Here is a 24,215-nt window from a genome sequence, read left to right on the forward strand (position 1 = left end):
CAACCCCAAGCAACTCCCAAACACACGTGGAATCTGATTTCCAGTTTTCTATCTTTCACACACCAGTTATTTCATAAAATTTTTTTGTTTTACATTTTTTACACCAATGTAACAAAAAGGTGGGAGGGGAAGGGAGGCAAGGCAGACAGACAGTGTATTTTATGCCTATAAATGGGTGGTGGTAGGGGACCCAGGGGGCTGGAGCAAACAAAACACACATGGTCTCTATGGAAACATTGAGTTTTGATAGCAAAACGTGGTGGGAAGCAGGCCTTGGAGACGGAGAAGGGTGTTTAGCGGCTTTATTCTCAGGGAGAGATGGCGCTGTGCAAGTCGATGAAGCAAGTTGTCTGTGTGACCCGTCAGGGAGGGGAGGGACAGGGACGGGAGCAGAAACGAGTTTTCTAAGAAAGGGATCTAATGAGTGCGTGGCATGTCCGGTTAGCGTGAAGCAGGAGGTTTAACACTGCTGCTTTCTCTTCAAAGCCTCCACCAGGTCATTCTTAAGAGCTTCTTGTTTTGATTTGTCTGCAAAAGTCTGCACAGACCTGCCAGGGAGGAAAAGAACTGTTAGCACTAGGCTGAACGGGAAGAAGTGTGGCTCTGAGGGGCCGGGGGCCCGCTGCGCTGGTGCCTGGCTCTGACACGCTGCTCGTGAGCGCCACCTCCTGGGGCGAGGGTCTGGGTCACAGGTGGGCAGCACTGACCCTCTCCAGAAGCATGAGCAGTGCCGGACAGGCGCGGAGGGGGCACAGAGCCTGACGCCCACACCCTCGGCACCTCCCCGGGCACTACTGGGGAGGCGCACAGCCCGCCTGGACAAATCCTCATCTCTGCGCCAGGCTGGGGGTGACTTGGCTGAAGCCGCCAGAACCCTAACCCACTCCTCTGGGTACAGGTCCCAATGGGCCAAAGACCCTCAGTGTTTCAGAGCAGCTGCAGACTGAGGTCAGGGGCTCTGGGTCACGAGGCCCTCACTATAAAGCTTCGCCCCCGACTAAGCCCCTGCCCAGCACCAGCGCAGGTGGATGGCGCCCCACTCAGCGAGTGTTTAAGAACCAGCGCGCCTGGACATCCGAGCACACCGGTTCACAGCCAGGGCAGCACGTGAAGGACAAGTACTTTTAGGCTTCTGCTGTAAGGCACCATCAGCTGTTAACCCGGCCAAGAAAACCCCTCAGCCCGGGACTGAGGTTAGTGGCCCTGGGTCCCTGCTGTCAAGTCGTGTATCCGTGGGGATGCTAACACTCGTCCACAAAGCTAACGACGGAGCTTCGTAGAGGTTGTACAATTTACACGGCACTTTTCACACACATTTCTCACTTAACGCTCACAGGCATCCTGGAGGAATCTTAGTGCCATTCTCAATTTATAGATGAGGAAACTGAGGCTCAGAGAAATGCCCCTGGCAACGACTCGAAAGCCTACTTTTGTCAAATTTACCCAAAGTGTTGGTTAACCAAGAAGTTCCTGAACTATCTTTAAACTTTCCATAGTTTCGCAGCACTGGAAAGAAAGGGCAGGAGCCTGCCTCTCAGGGATGCTGTGGACGGCAGGCCCCACGGGAACCTCAAGTGTGATACCGCTGAAAAAGAATGGGAAGGAGGCATCAAAAAATAACCCCGAATGCCGAAAATGGGTGAAGTGAGATGAAGCAGGACCCGGGAGAAACGACAACATCCCAAGGTGAATTCTGGCTACTGAAACCTGGAAAAATCGCAGGCAGTATCCTCAGAAAGGGGAGAGAGTAGAATGGAATAGACAAGATTTTGAAAGAATCCATATACATCTGGGGAAATGCCCATGAGAAATGACAACATTTGTAGCTGCTGTTGCTGATATACACATTCCTGAATATTGGCCCTGGATCACCCCCGGCTCTGTGGCAGTCCAAAGGGAGGGTTGGACCCAGCCATGGTGGCCCTCGGGCTCCAAATCTCAGCTGGTCTGCCATGGGATTCCGGAAAATCTCCCAATGGGAGGTTAACGTGACCGGCGAGAGGATGCGCAGGCGAAGCGGCAGCTGGCAGGGTTCCTGGCCTGTGGTGATGCTGGCTCTTTGGGGGGAAGCCAAGCAAACCAGATCCCGACCCCCCGCAAAGGAGCAAGTTCCAGAGTTAGAACTAGAGTTAGATCAGCTAAGAGAGGTTAGGCTCGGAATGGCTGGAGGTTCAGGAAGCAGGGCACTTACTCAGGGGACAGAGCTTGGGGAGGTCACTGCCAAGCAACCTCGAGCCAGTGTCTGGAGGGAGCACTAACTCACTGTGGGAAGGATAGCGTGTCCTGGACAGACAGGGTGCCAGGCTGCCCACCACTACCAAGAAAGCCTCCAGCAGGTAGCCACAGGGCTGGCCAAGGCCAGGGATCCAGAAGACTCTACATGCACTCTAAAAGCTGAGAGGCGGGGGTGAAAATGGCACTAGCATCGAACACCTCAAAAAAAAGGGGTGCATCCTCAACACCGGAGGGTGCATACGTGGTGGTCCCAGCATGAGGCAGGAGGCTGACAAGTGCCTTCGGCCTGAAGTTGGTGCACACAGCTCAGACCGACCTGCTCAAGTCCCATGAACGCAGAAGAGTGGCTGTGCCTGGCTCCATAAACGCCGCCCCCCCCATCCCGAGCCTCTTCTGGGTTGGACCCCTGGTGTCCAGTCCCTGGGCCCGGGGGTAAGCCTCGAAGCCCTGGCTCTGCGCCCTGCCTGGCCGGGTTTCCAAATGCCTCATGTGCAAACCAGTACCCCTCCTCCTCTCTGGAGATGCTGACTGTTTTCATATCTGTCACAAGCTCAACTCATGGTTCTCGGCCATTATCAACAAGCAAGACTGTTTTCCTTTCCGTCAGTGTAAGGCGTTTAAGACAGCTGCAGCTCGTTAGGGGCGGGAGGTTATGCTGGTCTGGGCAGCTCCAGCAGCAGCCGGTCTGGGTGCCTCGGGCCGGCCTGGGGGACTGCAGCAGCCCCTACCCTGTGTTCCATCCTCGGACGTGGCGATATACCCCTTTCAAGTCAGCCAGCCCCAAAGAGCCAACATCCCACGAGAAGGGGCTAATTTAGCTTCTAGAATCCTTGGTGGAAAAGTTGGGGAGGACCCGCTGCACACAGAGATTCTGGGAGGCTGTTCCGAAGCTTGTGAGCGAGCGGGAGACGACGCAGACCCTGGCCCTGCGGCCATCAGAGCAGCGCAGACAGGCAGCTTCTGCTGGAGGCAAAGCTGGTCCCCCGACTGGACTTCTACAGGAGCCAAAGCCAAAGCCACCCATCTGCCCCACACCCAACCCCGCCCAGAGTGCAACACACACACACATCACGCACGCGGCACGGGTCCCTGTTACGTGGGGCTGAGTCTACACGTTAATGTGGCAGCTCACGGCGGTGAGCGGACACGGGGGTTAGTGGTGGTTTAAGTGGCCACGCGGCATCAGCCGGACCGGCGGGGTCTCGGCAGGTTGGTGAGTCCTGTTTAGTGGGGAGGGTGCTCACGCCTCTCGGGCGGGGTACCTGGATCCGCCTAATTATCAGGCTGGATGTGGATCTGGCGCTGGGTCAGCACTTGGGAAAGCTCCCTCTGCAACTGCTGAAACTTGGGGTTGTCAGGGATAACGTCAACAGATCTACAGAGAGCGTCAGAGATGAGCGCGGATGGAGGGGAGAGGACAACCCCAGGCTCGGAGCGCGAGGGCGGGGGACAGCTGGGAGGACACACCGGGGAACACGCAGGGCAGAAGGCGACCGTCGTCTAGGCCGTGGCCACTCTGGGCCGCAGTGCGGAGGCTGCAGCACTGAGCTCTGCGCTGGCAGTGGTCGCGGTGTCCAGGGGCTCACAACCACCCGCCACGGGCTCTGCGTCCCTGTTTTCTGGGCCAATGCCCGGGTTGGGAGGGTGTGTTTGCTACGGATGGGGCAGCGGCCCCAGGGCAGGAAGCTCTGGGCACAGATGACTTAGGAGGCCATAGGCTCGACAGCCAGAGTACAGCGATGTTGCCTGAGGGGGAGAGTAAACCCGCCAGGAGCCAGACCAAGACCCCCAGAGGCAGGGTGGGGACAGGGAAGGTGAGAGTCCAAAGAGGAATTCTATTTCAAACTGTATGAAGAGACTACAAATCTGTGATTGAAAGAGTCATAAGCTAGGGCAGCTTCCCTTCTGTCCCGAAGAGAGAGACTTGTACCCGGAATGGGGGACCGGAGGGCTGGAAGCCAACGGGGAGCCTGCGCCCGTGGGCTCACATGGCGTGTCAGGCTGCAGACCACAGACTCTATCTCATCTGATGCCTGCAGCGGCCCTGCCTCCCTGACCCGACACGGCCTCTGAGATGAGTGACTCGTCCACGGTCACACAGTTCAGGGTGGCAGAGTGTGTATAAGATCCTGGCATCCTGCTCTACCATCGCAGACCTTGGGGACCTGGAGAGCCTGTCTCAGCCTCAGAACTGAGGGCCTGGGGTGAGCGAGAGGGGCAGCTCAGGACCCTGGCCACGGCCAACAGAGCCCTGGCAGAGGACATCAGAGTAGCGAGGGCTGGGGCCCCCTCCAGGAAACAGCAGAGTGAAGGGGCTCTTTCTGTAGAACACACTCTGCCCTGACGCCCAGCCGACCAGAGGCAGCCAGGCAGCCTGGCGGTCTGCACTCCCTCACGTGTCTTAGGGTCTGTTTGGAGGTCCCCTCAGATCTCACAGCCAAAGGAGCTGGGCAGGTTTTTTAGATGGGACTGACCCCTGGGGGCCAATAGGCAGCTGACTTTAGGGACAAGGGCTTCGATGGCTGTTAAGGTAACATCCTCCAGATGACAAAAATCGTGGAGGTTGACACCAACATCTATCAAGAGTGCAAACCATGTACAAGGTGCTTTACCTTTCAAAATCTGCATAACAATCCTATAAAGTGGGTACTTTAGCTCCAGTTTACAAATGAAAACACTGAGGCCCAAGACGACGGTTTTGAAGCAAGAGACCTACCAAGAGACCTACGATTTAAACCCGCGCCCTTTGGGTTCCCAAAGCTTGCACTTTGGGTGCATTACCTCAGCCCATTGACGATGTCCTTTGTTTTTCCGAAGTAGATCTCATTCAGCGTACTTCTGATTTTGTTTTCCATGTCCTGGGAAGGGAGGTCAGTCAGACAAGATGGCAAATAGTCGGGAGTCCTGAGGCCCACCACCCTCCCACCAGCTCACCCCTGCAGTCCCCGCTGTGACCACAGGGAGGAGGCACGTGACTGCGCCAAAGCCGGGTGAGCGAGGCCCTGGAGGCCAAGACCCCACCTATGATTTGCGCTCTGCTTGCTTTCCCGTCCACAGGCACACAGGAAGCCAATACCCAGGTACTGGCGGCCAAGGCTGACCATTACTAGGAGCTGGTCTAAACCACATCACCTCAGCCTTCCACCGGTTTTGTGAACATGTCTGACACTGGAGAGTACCTCTCCTCCTTCTGAGCAGTGTGAAGGGGAGAAGCAGCAACCGAAGTTGCCGCAGAGCCCACTGGCGGTCCAGGGACCTGTGTCATTTGCAAGCTCAGGTCTCCACTTGCACCCAGTGGACTGGGGGAGACTTAGGGCTTCCTGAGCAGAGCCTTCTGGGAACACGCGTTTGGGAGGTGGTAGAGGGAGTGCAGTTAGAGCTGAAACCTGCTCAAAGCCAGATTAGAGGGTTCGGAAAACACGAGGCCAGGGAAAAACAGGAGAAATCTGCCACTGGCTGCTACAGAGTTAGAAGAAAGAAGGGAGGACAGGAAACTCGCCAACAGGCTTTAAGGGCACGCAAACCACAGCCGCAGGAGTGAACCAGAGCCCAGAAGGCCCACTCACCTCTACCAGGCGCCCGATATTGGCTATATGTGGGGAGCAGTCACTCACAGTTTCATCTTTCTCCATCTGCAAAAAAACAAAAACAATCCTCCAAGTCAGAGAGAGCCAGGTGCTCCCTGAGAATGGCCGCCTCTGCTGACAGCATGGCCCCTCTACAGTTTGCAAAGAACCTGTTATTCCTGAGGGCAGCTCTGGAGCCAGCTGCAGGAGGTGCAAGGCCACTTTCCCAGTAGGGGGACCTAAGCACAAAATGACTTAAGTTTCAGGTCATAAACAGCCCGGCCAGCAGAAGCCTAGCATCCCTATCTCTGGGGAGAGTCTTGTGCTGCTGCCCTTGGTGCACCAGACACCCCACCAAGCCCACAGCAAGGAGGGCAAAGGTGACACCCTTGTCAGGCACTGACTCATCCAGGGCCAACCCGAGAAAATGTGCTCGGTCTGTCTTGTTACCGCTGCACACAGACACAGGCTGCTTGTACCACATAGGGTGTCCAATGCGCCATGATGCTGCTGTGTCTTGACTTCCTGTAATGGCAGCCATGCAGGGAGGGACCGACAACCCTGGGCAACAGGAGGCTCAGAGGGATGAACTGATTTGCCCAAGATCACACAGGCAGTAAGGGCAGAACCTGCATCAAACCCTTTCTTATTCCAGAGCCTGCATTCTTTCTGCTCTGTGAGGCTGTGGGGTGGCCGAGTGACAGAGTATATGAATCCTAGGGACACCATGGAGTGGGGTTTTGGGGGAGGTGGAACCCAGCAATTCAAGTCTCAGGCAGAGTCAGTTTTGGCCCAATAAATAATCAAACCTGCTTCTAAAAGGAAGGGAGACGGCGAGGGAAGAGGGAGTGGAGGGTCCCGACGTGAGCGCTACCGACTGAGGTCTCCTCACTTTCTCTCTCTGTTTAAGGCTTATTTCCTTTGCAAGATTCTAAATTCCTTAAGGAGAGACTTACTGGTTTTTATACCTCACAGGGTGCCTAGCAAACTGGTAAGCACATAAATACTCACTGTTACTAAATTGAAAATAAAAACAGGTATCACTACCTCTGCTGTTGGAATAAAACAGAGAGGTTAAAACAGGTAATCGGGATGGGATGAAAACATAGGAACAGTGCCAGGAAGGCTAGAGCTCCAAAGAAATTCGGACTGGTAAAAAAAAGCAAAGAAAAGGCAGGGAGGCTAACTATCGTCAGAACTGAAGGACAGGGCAGATGCTCGGGGTGGGCGGCGGTGTGTGTGGTCGGTGTGTGTTAGATGTCTCTGCTGCTTCTCGCCTATTTTTACTTTTCTTCCAGGGTCAGACAAATCTGATTCTGTGATATTGCGATCCTTAAAAAATTACAACACACTTCAGAGGTGCCAGAACACCAGAAGACAGAGGCCGACCCTGCTTTCATCAAAGAAGTTAGATTAGAGTTGGGAGTTAAACACTAGTTTGACACTGATCCAGACAATTTTTGATGGGACCGTTAAAAATCATCTGTTGGCACATTTTAAAATCTGCTATCTGCAGGAGCCAGCATGGGCTCGCTATGAATAAGTTCTGCCCTGGGAGTCTCTGACTTCCTGTTTTGGTGGGGATGCTGGGCTGGAAGCACAGAGAGCTTCTCTAACAAGATCACAGCACTTAGGCAGGTTCCCATCGACTATTCTGTGGCTGTGGCTAAGGTGTGGGGCTGGACGATGGCCACTCAGATGGAGCCTCCGCGGCATCCTGCAGGATACTCTACCTGGCCCGGGGGCCAACCTGTTTGCTCTACCAACAGCATCAAGGGTCGAGATGATCAAAAGAATCACTACGGAACGCAGAAACATGCGTGGGTCAGCCACTGAACACGGCAGCTACCAAGCACGGAGTGCGTCCCACGTGGCAGTCAGCTAAGCCCATTTAGCCTTCACAAAAACCTACTTTAAACTGAAGGATACTGAAGCTTAAAGGTGTCAAGATCTGCCCAGATCCCAGTACTGTTGGACTCCAATGCCTCTGCCTTCCTGCCCCAGAAAGCTGATCACATACGCCTGGGCAAATGTAAACTAGATACTTCGACTCAAACGTTAATCTCACTGACTACAAAATGGGGGATGAGTCCTGTGAAGAGACTTGCAATTTTTAGATGATTTCAGTCCTGACAAGACTGCGATATGGATACCACGACAGCTTTCATGCAACTTCAGGGACATAAACAAACTATTACTCGTGGCCAGAGCAGAACCTATAGCTGAAAGGTTCCATGACTCACTTGGGAAGGCAATGGTCCCTCTGTTCTGTCCTGGCCACATCTGTAGGGCTGGATTCAGTCTGGGACGCTGGATTTTAAGAGAGCCATGTACAAGCTAGAGTTCACCTGCTTAAAAGGTCTGAACACTGTGACCCCAAGAAATGGGAAAGAACCATGGATACTTCAGGCTGGGGGGTGGGAGGACTCGGGAGATCCCAGCAGGGAGAGCAGACCCAATTCATGTCACTGCCAAGGGCAGTGAGGGAACATCGCAAGATGATAGAGCTGTCTGTAACAGGCATCTGCTGACAGAGCAATGAGCCCCAGGTCGGTGGAGGTGTCTGAGGAGAAATGGGGTGCCACTTGTCAAAGATGCTACAAGAGGGGTAGAGTGACAGTCTGAAACCTATGGCCTCGCAAGTCTCTTCTATAGTTAAGAGACAAACCTTTGCAGAACAAAGAAGTCTGGTCCCAGCAAGACTGTTTTGCTGAGAACGGGTCAAATGGAAAAGAGGAAGAGAGATGCTATAATGCTCGGCCTCTCTGTCCCCTAACCAGGCCGAGTGGTCCCAGGCCAGTGATCCTGGGGAGTCCTAATCTTCACAGAAACTCCTAGGGTCCCCGCAAAACAGGAGAAGTGAGAGTGCCCATGAACTTAAAAGTATAGCTATTCCCTGCCAGTTCAGGCCTAATAAACCAGCCACCCGGGGCAGAGCCTCGGTGTTTGCTGGAACCTCATCTGGCTTTAGCGAAACCCTGTGCTTGGACAAGTGGAGCTCACTGAGGGCCTCATTTTAAACGAGCACCAAGAGCCCAAAGTGAGGCCAGGACTGTTGACAAGGGCTCTGGGTCATCAGGGCACATACTCACATGACCAATCCAACCCCTTGGAGAGGAAAGGCTGAAGCCACTGGAAAAGCCACTGGAAAAGCCACTGGATGCTCAAAGGGAAGAGGCGGGAAGGGGTGGAGGGAGGGGAAAGCGAGAGACTTGGTCTCCAGCAGACTAACGCCCCAGGAGGACACAAGGGGCCCCCTAAGCTTGTGGCAGGGAATCTGAACCCAATGAACAGGCCCAGCAGGGACCAGGGGAGGCAAGGAAGAAGGTGGGCGGGGTGCTGGGGCAGAGGCCTTGGCACACACGGACAAGTCAGCTCCCCGCTCACAGCCCTGCCGACTCCCTCCACACACACCTGGTCAAGGTCAGCCTGCTGGCAATGCTGACCCACCAAAAATAGAACTACTTTTGCAATGCATATATTATTACATCCTTATGAGAGTGGCTGCCAGGGGAAAACATTTTTATGTGCTGTGGCCACACAGATGTTCCGCAAAGTGGTTCCAACCGAGTCTAAAGTCTGACTGGCCCACTTGTCCCTATCAAGTACAGGGATGTGAGAAGGACACAGGCAAGGATTTGGAAAGCAGGCTCGTTTCCTCAGAAGGGGTGTACAGCACCTCCCACTGCCACACAGCATCGTCTAGGGAGTACAACCCGGAGGGTGGGGCCGTGAAGGAAGCCACTCCCACTCTGCAGCCCAGGGGTAAGGGCCTTGGCCTGTCTAAGCCTTGAATTCCCTTCCCCTACCTCACACTAAATGAGCTAATATCCGCACAGCGCCCAGAACGATGCCTGGCAGAACGGCAGCTGCATTCCCAGGCCTCTTCCGGACCTGGCTCTCGGGCAGGAGCCAGCCACGTCTTCCTGGTTGCTAGGCTGTGCTCGGCTAGGAGCCGGGCCAGAGGCCAAGTCTTAATGTGCTGTCAAGCCAGAAGACAGTGGTCAGACAGCCTCTCAAGGAAGGTTTGGCTTGCGCAGTTTCGGACAATTTGAATTGAGCCTAAAACTATATATATTCTAGAAGATGAAAAAATCTCTGTTTATAAGATATGGGGTAGTAGCAGTAATAGCTATTAGTTATTGAGCATAAACTACGTGTCAAAATGGTTCTGTATTTCTACTCTACGACAATCTTTCCAAATAGGCATTATTAGCTCTACGGTGAAAATGCTGAGTTTCAGGGACGGAAAGTGGTCTGTCCAGGTCACACAGCTGGAAAGGGACGAGGCTAGGATCTGAACCAAGGTCTGGATGATCCCTAAATCTGTTTCCACCATGAGATCTCTTTGTTTAACTTCATCCACCTTCGTTACCAGAAAAATCAAAGACAAACCACAATCCAAGGCTCGGAAATTGTAAGCAGTGTCCATCCCTATCTCATCCGCCCCACCCCCAAAACCCCAAACCCCTCGGATCTGTGGTCCCTTCTTCTCCTGCCTGACCTTTGTGATGAGACGGCCGCGGGGAGGCAGTCTCACAGCAGCTTTCCTTCTCAGCCAGGCACTGGGTCACTCCACCCCAGGTCATCCGACCCAAACCACACCACTCGAGAAGACGCACTGCTGCAGGATCTCCACCCTGAACCCAGGCGACCTCTCAGAACACAAGGAACACGGCTGTAGCTATAGCTGTGCGCGCCCCGCCCCCCACGCCCCCAGTGAGAAAGAACACACCGCCTGGCCCGGCCTCCCTCTGCTCCCCTCCACCTGCTAAAACCCTACTACATGGCCCAATCACCAAATGCGAGGCAAAGAAGGCTTCCCTGCGGTGACACTTGGACAGGTGCCTTGGCTGGAGTTTTGTGCTTGAAGATACATCATGGGGCGCCTACCACTGAGTGGGGAGAGAGCTCGGCTTGCATATCACCGGCCTAATCTCCCTACTTGGCAAAACATTCCACCTTCGCTTCTAAATATTTAGGATCCGAAAAAAAGAAAAAAAATCAAACGAACATCTGCACGGCCTGTCCCCGGTTTGGAAACCTTGCATCTCCTTCCAGAGATTTATGGTCTTGCCTCTTTCCCACGTCTCCGGCTGCCACACACGAGTGACCTCTCAATGCAACTTCCTTTTCGGCAGGTTGGTACTTGGCTTGCTCCACAGGCTTCCGGTGGGGCCCGGTGGCAGTCCGCCAGAGGGCACCTTCCACCTTCCTCTCCTGGGAGGGTGGCACCATCTGGCTGTGATGGCTTCCCCAAAGACCGCTGCTCGCCCTTCCTCCCACAGCTGCAGTTATCTGCCGAAACACTTTATCTGCTTTGCTCTCCAGCCGACATCCCCAAGGGACATCTTTTGGTGGGGGTGGCAGAAGGAAAAGCCAAAGTAGAGGAGATGGGTGAGGGCACTGAGGGAGTGCTGCCTGGGGGATACTGGGTCTGAGCCCTCTCTCTGGGGTGTGTCACGACCAGGTGTGAAAGCAGTAAGCTACTGTTACATTTACCACTAATTTAAAGAAAGCCTGTGCCAGCAGGGCTCCTACCCAGTCACCTGCACGCCCACAGCCCACCCAAATTGAGAGAGGAGGGGGTGGGAGCCTGAGGAGAGCGCCCCCATCAAGCCCAAGCCATAGCCCCCAGTAAGATTGGGTGTGGGGGCCATGCCCAGAGAAGGGTAATTCAGGATGTCTCAGGGGTGGTGGTGATGGGGCGTGTGATTCGACAGGCTGCCCGGCCTATGTGCGCTGGACATGGAGCTGGGAGAACTGGGTGCTGGCCCGCTAGCCCCTGCTGAGGTGTACTCCTGATCGCTGGCCAGGATGGCCTGGCACCATGGGCCCGGTGAGACAGCGCCTTCCTCCCTGACTCACGTGCAGCGAGAGTAAGTGTGTGACCGCGATGAGGCCTAGTTTCCAGAGGAGCCAAGGCCTAGGTCACTGCAAGTATGGCTTAATGGAGGGACTCAAGTGAGGAAGACTCCTCAGGCCCCCATTGCTCACAACCTAGGGAGCACCCCAAGCTTTGACTGCTCTATTCCAAAATGTCTCCTATCCTGTCCCTCCTCCACTCCTCTTGCCTGTGCCCTTATTAATTCTTGCCTTGAGGCTGACACCAGCTCCTTCACTGACCACAGCTTAGCCCCTCCAGCCCTCTTGGGGCTGCCCCCATCCAGGCCCTACTCACCTCTGTCCTGGATGACTCTAACAGCCTCCTTCTGTCAATCCACCCTTTGTGTCACTGGCAGAACCATTTGTTTTAAAAATAAATGTGATCAGATCAGTCCACTACCTAAAAATCTTGAAACCCTCCTACTACCTCTGGAGGTGACTGTGTCATCTCACGTGGTCTGCTCCCTTCCTACAGGAGAACACAACGGAGGAGGCACCCAAAGGGTGATGCTGAGCGCACTCCCAGGGGGTCTGACCCATCCACGGGGCTCCACAGCTCTGGCCTCACTTGTGGTGCCTGTTTCTGGGACCACTACAGCTGTCCACACTGGTCACTGGAGAAGGAGCTGCCAACAGATTGTCACTGTGTGCACACTGGGTACTGTGCTGTTTATGCTGACCTGACTGCTCAATGTACTTCTGTGCAAATGTTTACTTAGCATCTATTGAATGCCAGGCACAGGGGACAGGCTAAGACCAAAAGACAGTGTGGTAGGAAATAGGGGTTTTTTTTTTTTTAAAGGTAGACAAATCTGGGTTCAAATCCTGGCTCTGCCTCTGATTAGATAAATCACCATGAGCAAATGACAATAGCTTGAACCTCAGTTTCCTCATCTGTTAAATGGGAAGAACTATCTTGCTTACAATCTGTTCAAAAGAGACAGCCCATGCACGCATGTTCACTCTTTAGCACTGATTTGCTCAACTTTTCTGGAACCCCTTCATCTCCCATTCAAAGCAACCACAGACGTCTCTCCAAGGCTCATCTGGGACACACAGCTAAACCCACAGCCCTCATTTCCCGTTTGCTCAGAAGCTGCGCATCATTAACTTAGACCTGTCTCCCTCACTACGTCCCTGCCCCTCCTGTTACAGTTACTTACGTTGGAAACCTGCCCCAGCTTTAATGCACCTCGGATGAGTTATGTGACCGGCCGTTAGGATGATGACAGAAGCATGAATTTCCTCATTAAAGCCCAAGAGCACAAGGCAATCCAAACAAGGCCCGTGGCCCGGGCCTGGTGTGCTGAGGACAGCCACTCATCAGGCCTGTTTGGCTTGGCAGGAGGCGCTGCTTATGGCAAGCCGGAACCGGACCCGGGCCATGGGCTGACAGCTCTGATTTAAACTATTAGGAAGGCTGAGGATTAAATATTTGTCCAGGTCACTGTAAACCGGGTGGAATTATAAACAGTTCAGAGCGGTAAGTGATGCAGGAAACAGTCTCCGGATACAAATTTAGGATTTTCCACCATTGCCCAGGTGGCAGGGTGTGGGGGAGGCCGGCTATGGTAGAGCTGGCTGCAGGGCGGGTAGAGCTGGCTGTGGGGGTGTTCAGCAGCCCTCTCCCTGGTCAACGGTTCCTGGAAGACAAGGGCCCATTTCCATGCAAAAGGATGGGCTCTGCCCCAGGGAGCCTGAGCCTTGGTTCTGGGAGGGATGGAGACAGCCCTGCCCAGAGGCCAGAGCAGGGGGCGCCCAAGATCCCTGTGGCTGCAGGCCTGTGACACAGCAGAGGCAATGGAGGTTTTGCAAGAAGGCTCAGATACACATCCGAGGCGTGCTGGCTGGCAACACATTGGCCCCGCACCACAATTTTTCAAATGCATGAAGATGCTATTGTGACTAGAATACAAATTCACTTAAGTGTTACTAAATTTATCCTTCCTGGCATATACTTCTTCTATCAATGGCTAGTAAAAATATAATCTTATTGAAATCAATTTTTGATGTTAAAAGGAATCCTTCACAAAGACGGAAGGTGGCTCCCTCCGAGGAGGTTCTCCAGGGTGCTGTGTTTCTGCCAACATTGACTTCTCTGGGCCAAGTGCCACTGAGTCTGCACTCTCTTCCCTTTACGCAAAGCACCCTGCAGCCCTGCACTGGCACAAGGCCTGCCCCTGGGAGGGGGCTGGCAAAGGTCCTTAAACAAGAGCCCTAAACCTGCTTAGATGCCTAAAGCAGCATCTGAAGTAGAAGATATGACAAGTTTGCTCTGGAAGGCAGCACCTTCCAGTCCAAGCTCCCAGTTTGACTCAGACACACCTCCACCTGGAAGGGACATCTTGGAGATGGGTTGCTAATGACACCTAAGCAAAAGACAAGCAAGAGGAAGGTACAGAGTAGCTGTGATATTGTGATTTACAAGAAATATATATTTGGTCATTCAGAGGACCTAAATATATTTCTTACACATTTGGTTTTCATCCACAGTCCTGGCTCACAGGCCCCTAAAACCACTGAAATTTCCTGAGCAGTAAGAGCAATGGGAGCATCTTTTGTTATAATATTTGATCTCTTGTCCTCAGTTCCTGGAAAAAAAAAACCAAAAAAACAAACAATAACCCAAAAGCTTCGGAGCCATAAAGGGTGAAACGGATGTCTTGTTATTCATAACAAGCCCCTCTCCACCAACTGGGTTTATGTCAATGAGGTGACTTTTGGAAAACATCTAAGAATGGGGGCTGGTTGTCAGGGGAACCAACAATGAATAGAGTTCTAGGGAGTGGAGAAGAGCTAGAGGTTAAATCAATCACCAGTGGCCAATGAGTTAATCAACCGCGGCTATGTAATGAAGCCTGCATAAAAACCCGCAGAGGCTGGGGTTCAGAGAGCTTCCAGGATGGAAACAAGAATGCTTCCAAGTGCCACCATGCCAGCCCCAAACTCCACGAGGACAGACACTCCTTTGTTTGGGACCACACCCTATACCTCTGATTGTCAATTTGTATCGTTTAATATCCTTTGTAATAAAGCATTAATCCAGTGAGTAAATGGGTTTTCTGAACTCTGCGAGCCGCTCTAGTAAATTAATTGAACCTAAGGAAGGATATGTGGGAACCTCTGATTTATAGCTGGTCGATCAGAAGCACACGTGACAATCTACATTTGCAACTAGCGTCTGAGATGTGGGTGGGGGGAGATGGAGGTGAGTGGGGTGGGGGACCCCGCTGCGGGGCAGTCTTGTCAAATCGCGCCCTTAACCTGTGGGATCTGACGCTGTCCTCATGTAGTGTCAGAATTAAGTTGAATTGTAGGACATCCTGCTGGTGTCTGAAGAATTGTTGGTGTTATGGGGACCACCACCCTCCCCATGATGAAATTGGGTACAGAACCCAAAAGAGTGACATTTGTCAAATTCTAATGTGCACATAAACTAGCCGGAGAACTTTGTTAAATTTAGATTCCCATTTGGTAGGTGTGGATAGGGCCCAAGATCTCTGTATTTCTGAGAAGCTCTCTGGTGATGCTGAAGCTGATGCTGGTCCTGGACTACTAGGCTGTGAGTGGCAAGGCACAGATGCCCTGGAGTTGCAGACAAAGGCTCTTGGAGAGGCGACCTGCCTGATGGGGCTGCTCATGACCACAGAGATGGAAAATGAGCAAAGCATCGCTTCTCACAGCACAAAAGAATCTGAGGTACGGACATGGGGTGAGCCCTGATGAGGGTGAAGAAAAAGAAACCACAGCTAAGCCTGAAGTCACCTGGTCCTACTAAAGCAGGAAGCCAACTGGGAGATGGAAGGCGGCATTCAACCACAGAGAGCTCAAAGGGCATTTGTTTGAAAATATGAAGCCCTACTTAGACAGTGGATTTATAGCTGGCTAAACAAGTTCACCGTAAAGAAAAGCACTCTCAGAAAGATGATTATTGGACCGATGCCTCCGTCTAAGACAGTCTCTGGTAGCCATGCTAGAGGGCTCTGAACTTGGCTTTGAGCTAATTAATATGAGACACAGTGTCATCTTAATGTATAAGTAACAAAGCCAGAAGGAACAGTTAACACCTGGATGACTGAAACCGAGACTCAATGTAACTGTCACGGCAGAGTGGATAAAAACAAAACAGAAGGATAAATGTAAAATCTCATTAACAAAAAAAGATTTACTGCACAAGAACAGAATGAGAAATCCCTAGACCTTCAGTGGTTCATGGGAAAAGAGTTGAGGGCGGGGGTGCCAGGGGGTGGCCACTTAACTGCACGCTCGTCAGGTGCCAGCTAAGGCAATCCTGGCCCCATTCTGGAGAACAGGTTCTGATCCGGTTGCCATTTTTTATGGAGGCTGACCTAAATGGAATGGGCAGCCCTGTGACATAACATCACAGGAACCTTATAATATAAACACCCAGACCCAAATAAGAAACCTCCCATGACCGAACCTCAGGAATCACCCGCAGGCCTGTGGGGAGATTGCGTCAGGCACGGGGCTGCCCTAGGACACCCATGTGGGGACAACTGCTCGCTCATCTCCACATTGTCACTTCTGAGGTTGGCACCTGTGGGCCCCGGCAATTCTACCTGTCTCGTGAGGCTGCCTCCGAGGTTCATGGTGCCAGAGCCGGATTTGTTGGTCTGCAGCCAGAGCATCACTGTGGAGGTCAGCTTGTAATGGGCGGTGCGACCACTGGATTTCTCCTGGGGGACGAGACAGAGATGAGAGCCTTGAGTGCAACCTTGAGCTGAGGAGAAGCTGAGCTGGCCCCCGAGTTCAGGGTCATTCTAACATGCCCCTTCCTTAGCCATCACCATGACATTACCTTTCTTATAAAATCCCAACTGGTTTTCAAAGGGACTGAATCTGTAATCGTGTATCATTGGTTCTTTGGGGATGTTTATCATGAATGACTACTGTAGTCTTGACTCATCTTTAGCCAATGGCTTCGGGCATTTTTAGGAATTAACAGGGGTGGGTTTATGTATGTATCACAGCATTCCCCCCTTCAACTTCAAGAAGCATCTACTAGAGGATGGGCAGGGGCAGGGGGCTACACTGTTTGGTGTGGCACCTGCTCTCGGAGGCCCTGGGCTGCAAGTTGCTGGGGAGCTGTACCTGCACTTCCACCACGTGGATGGAATCCCAGCAGCCTTTGATTTTCTTTGATCCATCTCCAGCCTTCTTTATGAGGATCACTCCGGCAAAGCCATGATCCAGATCCCAGAGGTAGACAGATGAGACACCGCCTTCAAAATACCTGCAGGAAACAGGCCCGCGAGCTCATTAGACATTAAACCTGTCAAAGCACAGACTGTCAGCCAAGGTCCCAGGGGCTATCACTGGGCAAAGATTGCCTAAGTGTCCATGTGGGATTAAGGATCTTCCCTGCAATGGTCCCAGGGTTGATTTTGGCATGTGTCCTGAATCTCTACTGGTCAGGGGTGGGGTACAGCATCCTTGGGGTCAAGAAAGAACACGACTTAGGAGTCCTCATGATGAAATCCGAGCTGAGCTCTGCCACACACTCTAGCTTTGTGGTCTTTGGCAAATTTATCGAACCTCTCCAAGCTCCAGGTTCCTCCCAGATGAAGGATCCAGCAAAGTGTCTGATGTATAACACTCAGTGGGGGTCATTACCACTGAGTCATCGTGACTGTCCGATATCTCTATCTTTTGCAATAGCTATTCTGTACAGGAGCTAAGAACTCTCCAGAGCCCGGGCACACCAGGGCTTCTGTGGTCTTCCAGAGCAGCTTGCTGCAACCCAATCTCCAGGAATGAAGGGCTAAGCTTGGGATGGAGCTTCCTCCTCAGGCCTGGGCCAAAATGAGAAAATTCCTAATTAAGATCAAATGCAAGAGGAAAAGGAAATCAGGCTAGGCTCCCAAATCCAAGAGACCCAAGCCAACAGTGGTGATGGAGTCAGGACGCCGTGAGCACAGGTCCGAGGAGCTCAGAAGGCAAAGGCGGATCAGCAGCTAATGTGCACACAGTGCTTCCGAGTCGGCTGATCATCAACGGAAACTGGAAAAATCTTGCCTGGTGGCAGCGAGCACATTCTTTACCAGAAAGCCTGTGGCCTCTCTGACCCCAATTAACCTCTGCTCAACGGTGCGGCAGACATACTCTGGGACCCGCTAGGAGTGTGACCTCAGATGAGCACAGCAGGCAGGCAGCACGCTGTGGTGATTGTGGGCGTGGGTCCCAGCCCTGCCCCTCCGTTCCTGTGTTTATCCACCCAAAAACTATTGAGGAAGGACCACCAGATACCAAATGTGTGAACTGTCCTTAGCACTGTAGAGACAAAAACAATACAGGAAAGTAGATATCTGATTAAAGATTATTATTAATTTTAAGACTAAAGATTATTAATTTTAAGAACAAAAACAAGTACTAAAAGTAAACATGTCTGAATTATAGCTCAATAAAACTAGTATATAATAAAATTATACATGGGAAATGTTAATATTTAGAGAATGTGGGTGAAGAAATATGAGAATTACTTGTACTTTTTTTTTTTTGCTAATTTTACTGTAAATCTGAAACTACTTCAAACTAAAAATTAATTTTTCTTAAACTAAAAAGTTTTTGTGTAAAGGTCAGTATACACCAGAGTGTGACTGAGGGACAATCAACCCAAGGAAGCGGCCCCTCCTCACGAATGAACGACAGCCTTCCTTCCGCCTGTGAGCTGTCGGGCAGGCGGCTCGATTATCCTCCTGCTCTAATTCCCGACCCTCACCCCATCCAGCTAGGATTCCTCCAGCAGACTGGGGCCCGCTGCTGTCACCACTGCATCCTGTCCCCGCGGCTCCATCCCTGCACCTTCCACTGTGATTAAGCTGTCAAATGAAATTCACAACTATGCCCCGCTGGTACGAAGCCTGGGAGGTGGGTGAGGGCAGGCCCACAGGGCTACGATGCCGGCCCCAGGGCTAAATGTCGGTCACATGGAGAATGCGGAGGGGTCTGGCGCCAGACAAGTGCAACGCGGAGTGGCACCGTGATGGGGAAAGCACGAGCGAACACGCGCGCGCGCGCACACACACACACACACAACCTGTGGGGGCCCAGAGCTCAGTGCCGTCACAGCTGACCTCCAGGAAATCGGCTGAAGTGGGCACGCAGGAAGCTCCTTTCTCTTGTTCCAAATCTCTTTTCAAACCCCCTTCCCACCTCCTTCCACACACACAAAAACATCCTCCCTGGAACAGGGGAGGGGAACAGATAAGCATTTTGGTCTAGGACCTAAGGCACCATCTTGCTCTGGACAAGCTCTGCAGGGAGCTGGGCACACATGGGCCATGCTGGAATGCTCCGGGGACATGTGGAGATGCATCCGTCACGTCTAGACTGGAACCCTTGCAGGGCTCAGGTGAGTTCACAGCAGGGGTCCAGGTGCCTTTCCAGCCTTGTTATCCTGGATTCTGGTGGCTCGCAAGTTCACTAGGAGGCACCCCAACACCACTGAGGGAGCAGAAGCCCACAGCAGACCTGTGAACATCCGTCCTGCTGGGGACAGATGGCTGGGTTCTCCCACTCGGTTTTCCCTTTCAGTCTGTAGAGAGAGCAGCCTCACATCAAAGGGGGAAAAAACAACTTTAAAAACCTGGCTTTCCTGTGCTGGCATAAAGGATGGCCCGGTAATTCCTTCCTTCCGTTGGCCATCCTGAAATGAAGGCTTGAAGCCCAGCGGGCATTTTCATGCTTCCGCCCCTCACAGCTTGCGGCCCCAATCCTCTGTGCCATCCCAAATCAGGGCAGCAGTGTCCCTGTAGAAGGCTCACCGCCCAGTGCGCTGCAGGAACGCACGGATCAGGCCGCCCTGGAAGGGAACCAGGCGAGATCCTGGTGGCCTGACAGCCCCTGTCGACACCACCCAGTGACCAGTTCAAAAGAGCCAGGTGGCCTACAGTTGATCCCCCTCAGTCCTATCCATTAGATTTGTTTTCTTCCAGAAAAATAAAACAGCAGCATGAATGTTTTATAAGGTGTAACCAGCCGTTTCCACCCCAACGTCCCACCCGTGGCCCGGCGCCCATCCGGGCAGCTTCTCCCTGGCTTGCTCAGCTTCCCTGTGGGCCACACTTACCAGGCCCAAAGCTTCAAAACACTGGACACAAAGGAGGCAAAAATGCAAACCTCGATTCTGACCTCCACGTGGGTTACTGTTCCCCCAAATTAAAAAATTTATTGCAAGAACATTATTAAAAAAAGGAAATTTAAAAATGAGCCCACAGCACCACATATCGACTTATCCTATAAACCTGATTTTTCCAAATTCCCATCCAGTCTTTGTCCAGATGCATAATTTTTATGTAACTGTAAGCACAGCAATGGCACTGTGTTGAGTTCGGCTTTTCTCACTTGGCGTAGAATCATTTCACACTTTTCCATGCAGCCACGTGATCTCCGTAATTGTTTTTAATAGCTGGGATAGTATTCCATTGGGTAGTATCCTAATTTACAGTCAATTTGACTTTTAATAAAGAAATGGCAGCAGCAGAGTCAGCGGTGATGCTGTGGACCTCACTGCGACTCTGTTCCCTCTTCCAGCCGGGCGTTCCCTGCCGAGGTGGGGCGCACGGACGTGCTGAAACCCAGCTCCACAGGTATGGCCCCAACACAACAATTCAGGAACGGACTTGCATTCCATCCACCCAAAGGGATCTCCAGGGACTCGAGCGGCTGCAAGTCTCAACCCGAGATTCCAAGACAAAGGGGAGCAGAGGACCGAGGGATCAGAAAGGGCCGTTTCGGAATCTCCCAGAAAGACCAGCCTCTCCGACAAGCGCTGTCAGGACCGCTGCGTGCCCGGTCGGTGACGAGGTGACTGTGGGGCATACAGACAGCCCCCCATTACATGGTTTATGGCTTTGCTCTGCGCGTGAAGCATTAATTAAAGAAGGACCTCAACAAGTTTTTTAAAATTTATTCTTACCTACTGTACTTTGATCATAATGACATGAAACAGGAAAAAAAATAATTTTTATGTGGTTCACATTTATGAGTTCTTACATAAAGGCTTTTGTGGGTATTTTAAGAATGTGCTAAAATGTTGTCTGAAACCACATAAAGCCATCTGAGGAGTTGCCCGCCAGAACTAACAGCACACACATGGAAGCACTTTAACTGGCCTTTGTATATTTAATGAGTCAAATAGTATTAATATTGTTTAAATGCTAACATGCTATTTCAATAAGGTGGCTCTACCATCGCCAGCAACTTGCTCTTGAGCCTTGCACGTCCGTGTGAATAAACGATCAAATGCAGCCCGGTGCTCAGAGCCGGCTACGGAGCGATTAGGCCCGCCCTGCCCGCGCTCCGTCATTTCAAAATCTCCAGCTCTCCAAGGAGAGAGGGAGGTGGACAGGCTCAGCTCACTCGGGCTCAAGAGGGAAGGCTCTCTTCCTGCAGTGGCCTCTGACCAAGCGGGCAGCTCAGAGAACATCTTTGAAATGTGGAGGCTTAAAGATGAAAGCGAGGGCTTTTCTTGGGCCTGAAATGCACACACGCCGTAAAGAGGATAAATGATCCGTTACAGCCTGACCACACAGGGACAATTTGAGGAAAGACTGTGGAGAAGCCACCCTGGAAAAAGTTAAATCATGAAGTGGTGGGGCCTCCAAAAGCTCCAGGAATGTCAGGAGTCGGGGAGACGACAGAACGACCCACAAACAAGGAGTAAAACTCTGCGCTGGGGTCCTCCAGAGAAAGAGCTCCTTCAACTGAATGATACTGGTTCTACAAACAGTCTTGCCCAGTAAACACTAACATTTCCTAAGGCAAATGGACTGCAGAGAATTCCGACAGTTGGGGCTGAGGAGATGGGGCCACCCTGGGTTGGCTCTGTTAAGTCCCACCATTGGAAAAATAGTATGTTATTTACTACAGGCAGATACAGGTGTCATAAACTCCAAAGGATCAGGCCACCAGGGTCACCTGTGCGCTGGATGAGCCTGGAGCAAAAGGCAAGTCTCTCCGGTGGGGCTATTTATCAGCACACCCAATTACAATTAAGCATCTGGTCGAATTTATTCTCTGTCACCAGTCAGATCCCTGAACCTGGATCAAACTAAAAGCCTCATGTGTCAGTAATTCTCTTCTCAGAGTTCTGTGTCATTTCCCCCTGAAAGCCACTCTTCCACTTGAATAAATGTCATAGTCACGTGTACAGATTCTACGTCCATTACTCTTCAACCACAGGACTTCTGGGGGCAAGGAGAAAAAAAGGGGAAAACATAATACTTCACACTCAAAATGACCTACTTCACAAAAGAAAGAAGAAAAGAAAATACTTCAGCTCCAAAAGCTTTATGGCGTGTTTGAGGCCGAGGAATGCGAGGAGACCTAAGATGGAAACTTGTTTCGGGAATCTGAGCTGGAGCTATGAATTCACCAATTCCCAGTCCTGGCCAACACTGGGCTGCAAATGCAACAGGAAAGATGGGCCGGCATGGACTTTGAAATTGGTCTTTAGTTCTCCTTTTCAAATCGCCTCCTGGGAGAATAGCCGGATTTGTGCTTCTAAAACAGAGGCCACCAAAAGGTAATGAGTCACACAGGCCATGACCCTCCACAAAAGAACTAACGCCAGGAGAGACCTGCTGGGAGCAGGCCTTTCTTGGGTTCACTCGGACATGATCTTCTAGCCACAAAAGGACTGGGCCGCCCTCACAAGGCTGGCCAGGAGGCTTGGACCTCTACGAATGCAAAGACATCTGCAATGCAGAGGTACAGGCAGACACCCCCAAACTCGGACAGTCAAGGAACATCGTAAGGGAAGCCCCCTAGATGCTGGAGTGTGAGGGTTTTACTTTGCAGTCGCTTCATTAAATAAAAGCAAGAAGGAAAGAAACGTGTTTATCTGGCACCAGTGTGGTGCCAGAGGCCATTTTCTCATTTGCAAAGTGAAAGAGCTGGGTCAGGGGCTCACTAGGGTCTCTCCCAGCTCTGACCGTCCAGGATTTGGTGGCTGCATCAGGGCCGTATGAGGCAGACTGGGCACCACAGCGCAGATGTCTAACAGCTTAATCAAGCTGGGTCAAAACTGCTTACATGCCTCCAGGGACAGGGAACTCACTACATTCCCAGGACGAACACTTCTGCTTTGAACAATTCAAATAGTTCTTGTTGGACCTGAGTGAGAACTTCTACCTACTGCCTTTGGGAACATACAAAACCAGAACTTAATGCACGTTCCTCATGTAGTCCTTTTAAATATCTACAGATGGCTTACATGACCCCCCGATTTCTTTTCTCTGGCCTTCCTGTCATATTATTCCTCACAAGACATGATTTTAAGTTCCTTTGGTTATATGACAACAGAAATCAATCCCCTGACTATGAATAAGCCAGTGTAGAGACCAGCACATCTTGGAGTAGAGACTGCCACTCCATCAAGGAATGCAGACTAAATTAGCTTTCCTGACAGCACGCCTCACTCATATCGACATATACTGAGCTTGCAGTCATCTCAAGTAAAATTATTTTTTTCTTAGGTGTTGTCGTGACATTGTCTCCCATGTCCTATAAGAACTTGCTATCCTGGACCGGAGAATATCACTTTCCACTCAAATCTGCTTTAATTCTCACAAACAGAGCTTCGCCATTTCAATATATCTTTTGTGTGGACCAACTCTCTGAACTTCAGGATTCTAAGACTTTCTAGAAAGAGTACGGTAGCCTGGAGTGATGCTTTTGTGGGGAAGGTGACAGCCATCTTGGAAGGACGGCTATCGTCCGAACACTTGTTTCAGGTTGGAGGACAGTACAAAGATGGGAAGTGACCACAGCCTCAATTCCTACTGGAGAAGAAGGGACTTGCTAGGGTGTCTGAGGGAGATATCGGAGGTGGGCTTGACTGAAATGCCAAACGAAGAATTCAAACTAAAAATTTAAATGCAATTAAAACAAGTGGAATCTCTCTATTATCCTGTGCCAAGCTAGGAACGTCCGCCCTTAAAAGATCCAAAGCTGTAAGACTCCACGGGATTACGTTCCCTACTCTATGTCCTTCTGTGATGTATGTGGTTTGTTCTGCTTGTAAGATCTCACTAAACAGCAGTATAAGACCTGTGATAAATGGTCATGAAGGACACTTTACCACGACACGCACTTGGTCACAACCGACAATAACAAGGTCACACGGTCCCTCGTTCAAACAGAAACTCCCATGCTTGATGAGTAATTTTACAGCAAGGTCAGGGAGGTTAAAACCCAGAGGCAGAGCCATTCCACCTGTGGCTAAGGTCCTACCCCCAAACAATACCTTTTTGTTTTCTCCAGCTAAAAAAAGAAAATACGATCCCTAGCTACCAAGTGGTAACGACTCAATTCCACCCCAAGTAAAAAAGAGAAATCTCCAATTTGTTTGGGGAGGCATCTAAAATCTGGCTTCCTTCCTTGCAGTGTAGACCAACAACAGTCCTTTTCCATTGGCTCCAAACTGGCCGCTGCTGAGAAGCTAAGCTATCTCCTGTCCAACAGGAGGATGTGGACGCCTGATGGGCGCAGCTCCTGGAAAGCCCG

General features: G+C 51.5%; 1 protein-coding gene across 1 annotated transcript in view; it reads right to left on the bottom strand.

The window, feature by feature from the left end:
- Positions 1 to 66: 66 nt before the first annotated feature.
- The window catches only part of CAPZB (capping actin protein of muscle Z-line subunit beta), a 123,665-nt gene continuing 99,516 nt past the window's right edge, over positions 67 to 24,215 (bottom strand). Inside the window, exons 5-9 of the mRNA XM_039854611.1 lie at positions 16,800 to 16,941; positions 16,268 to 16,384; positions 5,802 to 5,867; positions 5,017 to 5,093; positions 67 to 548 (exon numbers count right to left, since the gene is read on the bottom strand). Coding sequence (XP_039710545.1) covers positions 461 to 548; positions 5,017 to 5,093; positions 5,802 to 5,867; positions 16,268 to 16,384; positions 16,800 to 16,941 — 490 coding nt within the window. The 3' untranslated portion in view covers positions 67 to 460. The remainder of the gene's footprint in view (positions 549 to 5,016; positions 5,094 to 5,801; positions 5,868 to 16,267; positions 16,385 to 16,799; positions 16,942 to 24,215) is intronic.

The sequence above is a fragment of the Pteropus medius genome, unplaced genomic scaffold (assembly GCF_902729225.1).
Source record: "Pteropus medius unplaced genomic scaffold, Ma_sr-lr_union100, whole genome shotgun sequence".
Classification (NCBI taxonomy): domain Eukaryota; kingdom Metazoa; phylum Chordata; class Mammalia; order Chiroptera; family Pteropodidae; genus Pteropus; species Pteropus medius.